Below are 14127 nucleotides of genomic sequence, written 5' to 3'. Positions count from 1 at the left end.
CGGAAGTGTGCTCGTTTTTGCGATTGTTTTAGAACTTTCAATTCGGTCTCCTATGGGCAAACTACTTGCTTTATAAACAAGTGTTTGCATGACAATACAGTCAAAATATAATAATATAATAAGAAAATATCAGTTTGCAACATCAAGCAGATATTCTACCATCAAAAAACGAGCAGTTTTAAAATCTAAAAATGAATGGAAGTGAATGAGACCGGAAGTCTCGAGCCAAAAAGATTCAAATGGCTGTGCCCGCTCGTATGTGAAGAATAACGCCCCATTCACACAGGGCTTTAGCGTCAACGCTTGACAGAGGGCATGTCTGAAGTTGGGGCAGACGCGATCGTCATAGCAGCGTCAGCCAATGAAATTAGTCAGCAATCAGCTACTGTCTGAGCTGGTGTATTTGCATACAGCAACGCTTCCGTGAATGGGAAGCGTTGAAGCTGACGCCCTGTGTGAATGGGGCATAAGGTGAATATATTGAAAGTTAAATTTAATGTATCTATAATCATTTATGCACATATTAATAATTTACATATAATAATTTACCCTTTTAAATTTAAAGCAAGTCACCAAATAGGCAAAATTAGGATCACAGCATAAAAGGCACAGTTTTAAAGAGTTATAAAACATTATCTGTGGGGTATTCTGAGCTAAAACTTCACAAACACACTCTAGGGACATCAAAGGTTTATTTTACATGTAAAAAAAATCGTAATTTTGTCCAGTAACAAATATTACTTGCACAATCACTTTTAGGTGATATGCAATACTGCAGTATTTCTCAACCATTCCTAGAGGTACACCAACAGTACTGTACATTTTTGGATGTCTCCCCTATTGGACTCCTTAATTTCAGATTTTGAAGTCTACTCTAATGTTCTAAAGAGTTGATTCAGGTGTGTTTGATTAACAATAGTTTGAAAATGTACTATTAGTGTGCTTCCAAGAATAAGGTGAAACACTGTAAAACTGCCTTAATTAAAAAGATGAACATATCACCAGGCTTTCATTCAACTGACAATACATGAATTAAAGAAACATTTTGTTTGTGTGTGGTCTGACCTCTGGGTAAACTCCAATCAGGGAGTCTGCCTTAGTGTAAAACTCCTCTTTCAGGGAAATCACAATAGCCTGAAAGTTCAGCACTGATTGATCCTTGATGTAGTTTGCAACCTATACAACACAAAGGCACAAGACAACTTTAAAATCAGTCATTTAACATTTTCCAAGAAAAGAGAAAAAAAAGTGAATAGGTTTGATAGCTGCTGACCGTTTAAAAAAAAAATTGTTTCACAGTGCGATCTGTTATTGCAGATATTAATATTCTACTAAATAATATTTACATTGATCAATTGATTTAAACAGTAAAAAAAAAGAAAAAAATAAGTTGCTCAGTCGCTAGGGCTGTCCGCTAACAGCAAGAAGGTCCACGGTTCAAGGAGACGTTTCTATGTGGAGTTTGCATGTTCTCCCCGTGTTTGTTTGCATTTCCTCCAGTTAATCAGGTTTCCTTGACACTACAAATATACGAGGTACAGAAGACTTGAATAAACTAAACTGGCCATAGTGTGTGGGAGTTTCCACTGGTAAAACATATGACAAAGTATTTGGTGGGTCATTCTACTGTGGCAACCCCTGATTAAAAAAAGGGATAATCTGATAAAATCTCAAATCTGAAAGTGGACTGAAAGCATTTTCATACACTTCGAATCAAGTTTGAAAACAGTAACATTTGTTAATGTTTTAAAAGACAGCAATTCTGCCCACCAGAGCTGAATTTATTCAATGAAAAATACAGTAAAAAGCATAAATTGTGATGCATAACTACAATTTATTACTATGATTCAAAGCAATATCAGATTTGTAAGTCACATGTTCCTTCAGAAATCATTATGACTAGTTATTATTGGTACAAAATCCCATCATCTCATTATTTCTAACAATTATCAGTGATGAAAAAGGTTGGTCCTGCTTCATAATGTAGTGAAAACTGTGATAAGCATTTTAGTCCAAAGTGAAGTCCAAAATAAAGTGTTTTTTTCCCCCCACATTATTAACGTACCCACACTTGGATGGGTTAAAAAAAGACCACCAATTTAGTGTTTGGGTAAAACCATACTTGACAAGGCTCACTTCACCCACTTTTCTCTGTACTTGTGTCACGTAAAAAGTAGAAAGATAATCTTGATTTCATTGCATTTTAAAAACCTCGCAACTTTTCTAGAAGTCAGGTAAACTATCCCAACATGCAACACAACGCTCATCCTGGCCTGAATTTGCTGAAATGTTTGAAATATTTTATTCTTAAATCTATGTTAAGCTGCTTTGAAACAATCTACACTGTAAAAAGCACTATAAGAATGAATTTAGCTGAATATGCATGCATTAGCAATACAAGATAATCACATTTCATGTAGTAGCATTGTATTCACAAGATACAAAAATAAAAGCAAAATAAAGATTATTTAAACCGCAAACAGTGTTGATACAAACCTTGCCAATGTTGGTATTATCCAGTGCTGCATCAATCTCATCCAGCACAAAAAAGGGAGCAGGCTTATAGCTGTAAATGTTGAGAAATTGGTCAGGTACAGAGTGATGAAAAGTATAATTCGTGATGAAAGTAAATGTTACTTGATATACCTGTGAATAGCAAACAGTAGGGCTAGAGCTGCCACAGTCTTTTCTCCTCCAGACAGATTGTCCATGGGCCTGAAACGTTTACCTGGGGCCACACAATTATAATTGATACCATCCAGGTATGGCTCCTCTGGGTTCTCAGGTCCCAGAAATGCCTAATTACACACAGAGCAACAGTGAATATAATGGCAATAAATTAAACCGTTTATAAGAGGTTTTGTACTGCAACAACCACTTGCAACAATCACAAAAAACTGAAAAGTTAAATCAATTAGTCTGGTCCTTGCATTGATTTACTTCTGAGAAAAATAAATATTTAAATCAATAAATTTATAAAAAAAACAGCTAACTAATGTAGTTTGTCTTCTATGAAATAACCATTTGGGAATTGAAAATCTCAGGGGATGAATCTACATGCCAGAATGAAATGCCTGTTTTTATGCCATTGCCACATGTGATGCAAATGACAATGAGCTTAAAAACGCCCTAATAAATACAATGAATCAATTTAATGAACAATTACATTTTTTATATTTTCCTTATATTCAAACCATAATGCACATCTGCGAGAATCTTGATAATCAGCAGTTTATTTCAAAAGTTGTCCCTCGTTTAACTTTTTTTTTCTTTTCCAAATAAAGAAGCTATATAATCTTAACAGAATACTGCAACTACAAGAAAAAAAATACAAAGAAGAGGACTGTGTGCATATGTACTAATTTAATGTTGAGGCCAAAGGGAAAGCTCATACACTTCCACTTGTTCCAAATCTTTGAGTTTCTTTTTTAGGTTTAACACAGAAGATGACATTATAAAGAATGTAGAAAACTGGTAACCACTGACTTCCATAGGGAAAAAAAACTTAAAAATAAAGTTTGAAATCACTTGAGGGTAAAAATAGAACTTTTTGGCCGAACAATCCCTTTAAGTTAAGAGGTGTGTTCTTTTCAAAGGCGACTTTTAAAAGTTGTGACTGAAGTTTACGTATTGTAGTCTTGATGAACACAATAAATTAATATTTAAGTACCTGGGCACTGCTGTTGCGTGACAGAGCTTTATATATCTCATCAATGTTGGTGGCCACAGACTCAAAGCAGGCATGGAAACGGTCAAATCTCTCCTTCTTTATCTGTTCAAATGCCTGCTTGGCTTTCTTTGCCCTTTTCCTAGCAGCTTCAAACTCTATGACATTCAAAAAAGTAAAACACATTTTAAACACTATTAAAAAATGGTAAAGAGAATTAAAAAACAAACAAAGTTTAAAAACATTGTCTCTTGCATGTCTTGTCCACACTCAAAATATCTACAAATTAAAAGTTGTCTGTATTTTGTCATGTTTTCAATCATGTTTCTTTCATTTATCCATGCATTTGAATTACATTATGGGACACTGATCTTTCCTTCAACATCTTTTGAGTATTTTTTTAATAGATTTAATTCTCTCTATATTATTTTTTATACAATGTATTGTTACAAACTACTACATAGTCAATAATCATCTTTGATAAACTGCACATTTTCATCATTGAAAGTCAACAAAGCTGAGACCAATGCCCTATGATGGAATTCATAACTGAAAATAAACATTCAATTTAAGGCCCAATCCCAAATCTACCCATTAGCCCTTTGCCCTACCCCTCGTTTTGCACGTTCACGTGAAGGGGTAGGGGTGTCCCAATTCTCTTTAGCATAAAGGTGTAGGACTAAGGGGAAAGGCTTGATGCCCCTCGAAACAAAGATTTTTCAGGACCACACTCGACACCAAGGGGTAAGAAAATTTCCCCAAATACACAATCTACAACGGCAGCATGGCTACACACGGAAGATGCACAAATTAGTATTTTTTGTCATTATTACAAATTTTTAAAGCAAACGAGCCCGTTTTAATACATTTATAACGGCGTTTGTGTTTTGCCGTCTTGCTTTAAAAAAAAAAAATAAATAAATAAAAAATAATTAGCTAAATTTCGCTATCTAATCCCTAATAATAACTCCTGTATTGTAGTCCCAGAAAAAGGGGTAGGTGTAGGGGTACAAAAATAAAATTGGGATTGGGCCTAATTCACAAAATATGGAACCTGTTATTTAACTGATTTATTTTTTTACAGTGCATCTATATGTCTTGTCTTTTTATATCAGTTTCAAAAGCAATTAACAGGCATCACTAACTAAATATAATGAATTGGTTTATTCTGATGGTTTTCAACAAAGGCTAAGAACGACTGACCATCGCTGGTCTCCTGGAATTTGTCTCTGACACTCTCTAGTTTCTCCATGGCCTTCATGTTGGGTGCACTGATCCTCTGCAGGATGCTCTGCTGCTCATTGAGTCTCTGCTGTAATGTGTTCATCTCTGCCTTGATCTCCTCATCTGACAAGGCGTCCTACAAAATGCATCAGTCAAATTACATTTTAAATGCTATAACATGTTTAAGTTATTGTAAACAGTAATGGAAATAATAGTAATGTACTTTTAAGTCCTCAGACAAGCTGTTGTAGTCAATCTCAATAAGTGCTTCCTTAGCCAAGACAGTGCTCGATGTCTTTTGACTGCTGCTGAGGCTCTCCTCTGCCTGTGAATTGCCCTACAAAACAAATAAAAGTTAAGTGGGGTTATGCAATATGTTAAAGAGCCCCTATTATGCATTATAAAAGGTCATTTTTTTGGTTTTGGGGTTCTCCAGCAACAGCTCGATATGCATACAAAGTCAAAAACATTTTCATTGTCTTATAACATGCATTTATTTTTACCTAATTATCCCAATGACTCCCATATGATTTGTTCAGCGATTCATTAGTTCCCAAACCCCTCCCTTTGCATGAGGCTAGACTGCTGTGATTGGTCCGATGACCCAGACTGGTTGACTGCATTCAGCGGGAGACGAAACGAAAAGCCCACCACATTTGTGAAGTAGCACCGAGTATTTGAGACAAATGCAGGAGTATATTAACGGGGAAATGAAGCACTCAGTCCAGTTTACATTATTTTGTACATTGGATTCCACTTTAATGAAAATTTATTAAACAAACTCGATTAATGTAACCATTATGAAGAAAACAACATGTTTTACTATACATTTTAGACATAGGGCGCCTCCATCTTGGAATCTCACTGTGTCTGACGTCACATTGTTGGTTATGTTCCCTCCGCTGAACAGATACAGTGGAAGTAATGGACTGAACACGGAGACTGCAAAGCCTAATTTAAGCCAATGTGTGAAGTTGTGGACGTGCATTGCAGAGTGGGTACTTAAGGGTAAATAAAATATAAATACAGTGTTTCCTTTAGGATTTTTTCCAGCTGTGGCGGCAGGCCTTTTTTACACAGATTGACCAACTACCTGTGGCGTTATTTCAATGCCAAATGTCGTGAGTGCAGTATTACAAGTCGAGATCGCATTTATGTAATAGCCTACGAGCATGCAAATCTCTTTGCTTCATGCCAATTTCCTCTGCTCGTGCACAAAACTTCTTGCACGCCCCCTCAAATATATGCTGCTCAAGTGCAGATCTTCTTGTGCGCTCTCAAACGCTGCTGAAGTGCGATTTAGTGTGTTTATGTAAAAAGTATGTCTCCAACATTTATAAGATTTGCTAGGAATATTTATGAATATCTCCAATAGACCTACAGAGCGGTATTAATGCATCCTGAAGTAAAGTGAAACGACTATATGTCGTGTTTGCTGGCCTCACGCATCAGTCAGTCAGCCAGTCAGGCAGTCAGCACGTAACCTTATAGGGTTAAACAAATAACGCGCAGCACTATTACGGTTACAGAAAAGTTTGCGCTGTTATAATTCAATTACCTATTATTACGTTTTGGTGCAGTTATCACCCGCTATTAAAAAAAACCACGACTGAATGTTTTGAATGAAAAGCTGTGATGTAGCCGTGGCGGGATCAATTTTGGCATGGTGCCCCGCCATGGAAGAATGAATGTGTTGGAAACCATGAAATATTATATCATATTATTCAATATATCAAATTTATGGTTTCTAGAGAAAGCCAACATACTGTTATACTACATAAACGTATTCTTCTGTCTTCTTCTTCTGAGACTAATTTCTAATTTTCTGAATCTCCCCCTAGACCGTTCATACTACAACCACCAAACTTATTAACTCAGTCTAACTTGGGTTGGGATCTTTTCTAACTGGTCCGTCATACGGTTTTCTGAAAACTGACCTGGAAAATTCGAAAAAGTCCCATTGACTTCACATTGGATCAAACTCTCTCATAACATAGGGAAAAAGCTCTCTCTTTCTCTCTCTTTCACCCCATAATGACAATGTGAAAAAAGATGTTTTGAAATTGTTGCAAATTTATTAAAAATAAAAAATAAAAAACTGAAAAAACCACAAGAACATAAGCTTTAAACTGAGCTCAGGTACATTCTGTTTCCATTGATCATTCCTGAGATGATTCAGCAGCTTAATTAGAGTTCATCTGTGGTAAATTCAGTTGATTGGACATGATTTGAAAAGGCGTACGTACACCTGTCTATATAAGGTCCCAGGGTTGATAGTGCATGTCAAAGCACAAACCAAGGATGAAGACAAAAGGAATTGTCTGTAGGCCTCCGAGACAGGATAGTCTCGAGGACTCTTCCTAGAGCTGACAGGCCATCTAAGCCGAGTGGTCGGGGGAGAAGGGCCTAAGGGCGTACTCACAATATGGTATCCGAACCGTGCCCCAGGCCCATTCCCAGATCGTTTAAGAAGTGTTGAGTGCTCCGAATCGGGCTCAGGCACGGTTCAGTTGGCCGGTTCGAAGAGGTGTGCCAGAGCGCGGTTCACTTGGGCTCAGGTGTGGTACGCTTGTAGTGTGAGTGCAAAGCGTGCCTGAGGCCGAAACGGAAGATGAGGCGTGACTTTTAAGGGACTGTTTCACATGGATTCATTAATCATTCTTACTGTTTAATGAACGCAAACTGTCGTAGATTATTAAAGACGCAAACCCTTCACTGCACAACAGCTGCACCTTTAGCAAACCTCCCAATTCCGGCAGCATGAGGACTTTTATGATTATTTACTGCGTGTCGCTGCATCCCAAATGACTAAAATAATGTAACTAAAGAAATAACAGCGCATCAACGATGACGTAAGCGTGATCAGATGCAAATGCAGTGTGAGTGCGGGCCGTCGGGGGAGATGGGAGGGGGGACAAGCATTCTTCAGCCCGGTTTAAGGCAACTATAAATAGTGAGTATGCCCTTAATCAGGGAGGTGATCAATAACCTGATGGTCATCTGATTAATAACATGTCTGAGCTCCAGCGTTCCTTACAGAAGGACAACCATCTGTGAAGGACTCTCAGACCATAAGAAACAAAATTCTCTGGTCTGATGAGACTAAAATTGAACTCTTTGGAGTAAATGCCAGGCGTTACGTTTCAGGGCTCGACAGTGCGACCATTTCGCTCGCATTTGCGACTAAAAATAGGTGTGTGCGAACTGGGAAATTTATTTAGTCACACATATGCAATTTTTTTTTTTAATTAGCCTGATTGATGACAATCCACTTGGCCATGGTAAAACAACATGCTCTTCACACTAAGTTATGGTGTATTACGTTGAAAATCTATTGTGACTGTAGCACACGCTGACACTCTCAGCAACAGCACATCTTAACTGGTTTATTTACTTCACGTCAAGCTATCTTAACATTGTTTTGTTTACAGTGCTAAGCAACGCAAGGCACCGAATGGTGGCGTATCGCACATGGTCGAATATCGTGCAAGCCTCATAGAAAATGTTTACAAATCAGTCATGGCATGTTGTGGCGCATCCAGTGTGCCCAATTCAACACCAGCGCTTCCCACACAGACTTTAGCTGGGCGGCCCGGTTCTGTGTGCAAGAGAAACTGAGAATACTCATGCCACAGACTCGCATGCTCTGCTGCAGACATCTCTGGAGAGACCTGAAAATGGCATTTGAAAATGACCTGAAAATGGCCACCATCGCTTCCCATCTATCCTGATAGAGCTAGAGAGGTACTGCAAAGAGGAATGGGCAAAAATTCCCAAAGCATAGGTCAATTAATTTGTAATTATTCTATAATATATTATTATAATTATTATTCTTATGAGGTCTAGTTACCAGCATGAAACTAAAACAGGAAGTAGTAATGGATACTTTTTACTTAAGTACATGTTTTTTTACTACTACCACAATCGGTGTAGCCCATTTTTCATGGCACAAAGGTTCAAAGATTCTTTGAGCCACTCATTTCTCCAGCTCCACATCAAGTTTTGGTCGGAGAGAAAAAGGGCTTTGAAGAAAAGTAGTGTTAATTAAAATATAGGAATAATTAAATAGCTCAGAATATTCTGTGATTGGGTCTCATTCATGTCACGTCTGGTCTCAGCTCATGTACGCATGCTACTACAAAACTATTGCATCCAGGATGAGAAGTTACATAGTACACTGGGAATTTATTTATTTATTTAATTTTTTTTTGCTGAACAAAAAATTGCTGTCTATGGAGGATGAGGAAGCTCTTAGATTTCACCTAGAAAATTATTTGTAGTGCTAAGGCAAACAAAAGTTTTAGGGGGTTGTAACCAAATGGGGGTAAGTAATTAATTTTCATTTTCGGGCACCCTTTAAGGCAGTGGTTCTCAAACTGTGGTACCTGTACCACTAGTGTTACTTGGGCTTCCTTCTAGTGGAACGCGGAGGAATCAAATTTGTCATATGTTCATGCTACATATACTTAAAAAATTAGCAAAAATGATTCATATATCAATGTGATGACATATAGCCTATAGTTATGAGGTCCAAGCAACATCAACAGGTTTTGATGAATAGGCTACTTTATGTTAATACTTTACATTTACAGTAGCCTACCATTTTTAACTTTTAAAAGAACATTTAAATTTAAATGCTGACGTTTTATTCTGTTTGTTTCTTTGTTTTTTTTTAACATATAAAGCACAGTACAGTGTTAACGTTCAAAGTATTTATAATGTTTAAAGTAGCTGATAATAAATATTATTAATAATAGGAATTAATCTGCCACGTTTTAGAACTGTACAGAGCTGTAGCTACTTTACTGGTCCTACTACGCTACATTATTTCAATAGTGCTCGATATGGTGGTACTTGGAGAGACAATTTTTTTCTGAGGTGGTACTTGGTGGAAAAAAGCTTGAGATTCACTGCTTTAAGGCAATATGATTTTTACAGTTATTTTGAGTTTATAATGTTTACAATGCATTCAGTCATATAAAAATAAATAATATATATATATATATATATATATATATATATATATATATATATATATATGTATATATATATATATATATATATATATATATATATATATATGTATATATATATATATATATATATATATGTATATATATATATATATATATATATATGTATATATATATATATGTATATATGTATATATATATATATATATATATATATATATGTATATATATATATATATATATATATATATGTATATATATATATATATATATATATATGTATATATATATATATATATATATATATATGTATATGTATATATATATATATATGTATATATATATGTATATATATATATATATATGTATATATATATATATATATATATATATATATATATATGTATATATATATATATATATATATATATATATATATATATATATATATATATATATACATACATACACACACCACATGAGTGGTGGCATATTTTGAGTTCTGATATTATTGGGCTATTTTTGACTGGTGATTTTTGTGACAAAAACTGGCAACTCTGTTTCTAAAAGTACTGAAGATTCAAGGACTGCACATGTAACAACAGAACAATTATTTTAAAACAAACACTTAGATTAATATATATCTAAAGACACACAAGTCTAATGATTCAAAAACATAGGTAAAATTTAAGCTCAATAAATAGTGCTCGATATGGTGGTACTTGGAGAGACAATTTTTTTCTGAGGTGGTACTTGGTGGAAAAAAGCTTGAGATTCACTGCTTTAGGGCAATATGATTTTTACAGTTATTTTGAGTTTATAATGTTTACAATGCATTCAGTCATATAAAAATAAATAATTAATTATATATATATATATATATATATATATATATATATATATATATATATATATATATATATATATATATATATATATATATATATATATATATATATATATATATATCTAAAGACACACAAGTCTAATGATTCAAAAACATAGGTAAAATTTGAGCTGCAAGATTGGCACACATATACACACCTCTTCCTGGCTGATGTCATCCATAGTTCCCGATCGGAGAGGAAGTTTGATGTCCTGCATCTTACAAGCCTGCAGTAGATTGTGTCTATCACTGCGTTTTTGCTCCAGCTTGGTCTCGATAGCAGTCACTTCCTTCTGCAACTGCGTCAACTCCCTAGTCACACACATTACATCATACTTATTTTCTTGAAAATCTTGATGAATGTCTGAATAAATCACATGTTGATCTTACTTGTTGGCACCCCCTAGTTTCTTGCGGATCTCCTCCATTTCATGGTTTTTATCATTAACCTCAGATTTCTTGGTCAAATGCTGGTTTTTCAGATCCTGCAATTGTGCCATGGTCTCATCAATTATCTTCATATTCCTCTGCTCTTCCTGTTAGAAATATTAAATAAAACCACTGAAATAAGAAAAATTTCCAGACTCAAACATTAAGAGATTATCTGAATGTTTTCTACCTTCTTGAGCTTCTCAATCTCATTTTCATCTTTCTTGACCGTCTGTTCCCACATGACCACCTTCTCTTGGTCTTCCTTCAGCTGGTTTTTCTCATAATCCAGCTGTATTGCCAGACGTGTTTTTTGAGTCTCAAATTCTAAGCTATAAGACAGTTTGAAGAAAGTATGAATTAAGACATCCTTGTTGTAAGAAGATTTATTAACCCGAAATAGACTATTTCAATTAGCTCACCGTTTCTTTGCAATCTCGTTCTGCCTTTTGACTTTCTCTTCTTCAAATTCACGAATGTTACGAACTCCAATCTCCTTGCAGAACTCAACAAACACCTCATCCTCCACCTGGAACGAAGCCAAATATGAATTTCACAAAAAAAGAAGCAATAAATGAATCAAGAACAAGTTTTTTTCTGTTTTCTTTTCCAAAGAATGAGCCAAGTACCTACCACGTTCATGCGGTCCTTCAAATCTTTCATATCTCTCTCCCGTGACTGGATGATTCTCTTTATATCATTAATCCGTGGACCAAAGTTAGCAAGTTCACTTTCCAGCTTTGATTTTTCCTGAAATCCCCCACACCGAAAAAACAAAACAAGTATTTCTAAACAGGTTAAAAAACAAGAAATGCAACAATCTATGATTCAGATTTGTTTTGAAAGCACAAAATGCTGATTGGGTTTCTTTCCAAGAACTATACTTGACAGCATATACAAACAAAAATACACTTTCTTTATTTTTTATATGAAATAAAACAAACATTAGTTTTCCCTAATCTGCTTAAACAAAATTAATAAAATATTTGCCATTTTCCACTGTTTGTCACTTCATGAGAGTCCTAAGATTATAAGCATATGTTTTGAAAAGACAGGCAGCTCTGCACCTGCACGCATCACCATTCTCCAATCAGCATTATCATATATTGGATCAGATTTCTAAGAACCTAGTGTGTGAGGTGCAAAATTAAACTCTGGTCACGCTGTTATGGTTACCTTTATCTTTGTGATGATCATAGCTGCAAAACTCAGTGAACTTAGTGCAATTTTGATACATGGTGAAGAAGTTCCAGCTGACATGTTATCATGTGGCTTTAAGTGTGACCATCTCTATGACTTCATTTCTTGCAGAGCTGTTAAATGGATGAACTGAATAATTTTACTATTGATAATAAGTAATCTGTGGTAGAGGGCTGCATTGGGTTTGGGGCTAATCTTTGGGTCCCGTCAGGTTCAGGCTTAATTTCAATCATTTTAGATAGGGTCAAGCCAGGCTTGCGCCTTTAGGGTGTAAATGAACAGTCATGTGATGCATTTCGATTAGCGTGAGAAAGTAATAAAATCGTTTGTTACAACATTAAAATACATCCCTGCAAAGGGGAAACAAATGATGACAGAGAAGTCAAAAAGAGCGAATTTTGACTGCGGTGAGGCCAGCCGACAGTTCAAAAAGAACAGTCATTCTAGCAGCCAAGGTATTTCGGCAGTTGCTCATACACTGCATATTACGGTAGAGTGCTAAACAGCAATGTACAGCAAGCTGACAGGGAAAATGACGAGGTCAGTCGCTACATTGAAACCGCTGTCATGTAAAATGAAATGGATGTTCTTGGCTGGTGAAAGATGGACAAACAATCCTATACAAAACATGCTAAATTAGCCAGAACTGTATGCATCCCCAGCCAGCAGCAGCAGTGAAAGGGTGTTCAGTACTGTTCAGTGAGAGCAGAACTGCGCTAAAGCCATCTACAGCGGATTCAAGAATGTTCCTCCACAAAAACATGTAGCCTAATCTTGGTGAGTAAATGATTTTCAAATTATAACTAAAAATTAATTACACCATAAAATCATAATGTAGACAGAGTAGGCCTATACAGGCTAATGTTGGCATTATTATTTTAATATTCAGCTTCACCGTCGCCTTAATGCCAGATTGTGTAGTGGCAAAACAAATTCTAAAGAGCCTTTATCTTAATTTTGTTATTGTCAAATACCAGTCATAATTTAGAATTTATTTTAATTTTTTTTGTTAACAAAGACTTAGTTTTATTGGTGTGTTGGCCAATTTAAAGGCTAAGTGTATGTACCTAGGCTTATTTAGAGTGCTAAGATGTTTCAATGTTACAGAGGACTTATTTTATTTCTTTGTTTCAACTTTCAAGTGGCCTATATGTTTGTTATGAATAAATTATGTTAAAATACGTGTAAACGACTTATTCATAAAAAAAGGCAAAAGAGCTGTGTGCAGGTGAACATTTGAATATTGTCGGGCTGTAAACAGGCTCAGGCTTTTAAAAAGCTGTCAATCAAAATGTACTTGTCGGGCTATTTCGGGGCTAACTTTTATGGCCAGATTACAGCTCTAATGCAAAGTATGCAGGAACTGTGGAATTCAGCATGCAATAGAAATCGGATGAAGAAAAAAACAAGTTCACCAAAGAAGAAAAAGTTCAACAAGAGTGAGAAGAAAAGTTCAGCAGAGTAATTCCCTAAAATCCTAAAATGTGTCTCTTTAATTTTGAACATTTCCGCATCTAGTGTACCATCAGTGAGGGCATTCAGTGTGTGTTGGCAGTTCTTGGAAGACAGACAAGTCTGGGACCCCAGTCAGCAATATAGTTTTCTTTTATAGTAATATAAAGCTAGAAGTGCAAGGTCTAGTGATTACATTTATTTGACTGTTAAATAGGCTGTTCCTTTCTTTCTTTTATTTTTTAGTAGGCTTTTGTTATTGCTGAACACATTAGTTGCGTGAACGGGTGGTCCTG

At 35.5% G+C, this 14127-nt stretch overlaps 1 protein-coding gene across 1 annotated transcript in view; it reads right to left on the bottom strand.

Moving 5' to 3' along the window:
* The window catches only part of smc1al (structural maintenance of chromosomes 1A, like), a 39622-nt gene that overhangs the window by 666 nt on the left and 24829 nt on the right, over positions 1-14127 (bottom strand). Inside the window, 11 exon segments of the mRNA XM_056448889.1 lie at positions 1066-1176; positions 2497-2566; positions 2647-2798; positions 3671-3825; positions 4871-5027; positions 5115-5228; positions 10909-11062; positions 11141-11286; positions 11370-11511; positions 11602-11708; positions 11813-11929. Of these exon segments, the coding sequence (XP_056304864.1) occupies positions 1066-1176; positions 2497-2566; positions 2647-2798; positions 3671-3825; positions 4871-5027; positions 5115-5228; positions 10909-11062; positions 11141-11286; positions 11370-11511; positions 11602-11708; positions 11813-11929 (1425 nt within the window).

The sequence above is a fragment of the Danio aesculapii genome, chromosome 23 (genome assembly GCF_903798145.1).
Source record: "Danio aesculapii chromosome 23, fDanAes4.1, whole genome shotgun sequence".
Lineage (NCBI taxonomy): Eukaryota > Metazoa > Chordata > Actinopteri > Cypriniformes > Danionidae > Danio > Danio aesculapii.
The sequence above is the reverse complement of the archived record's forward strand: the minus strand, read 5'-3'. Positions and strand labels throughout refer to the sequence as shown.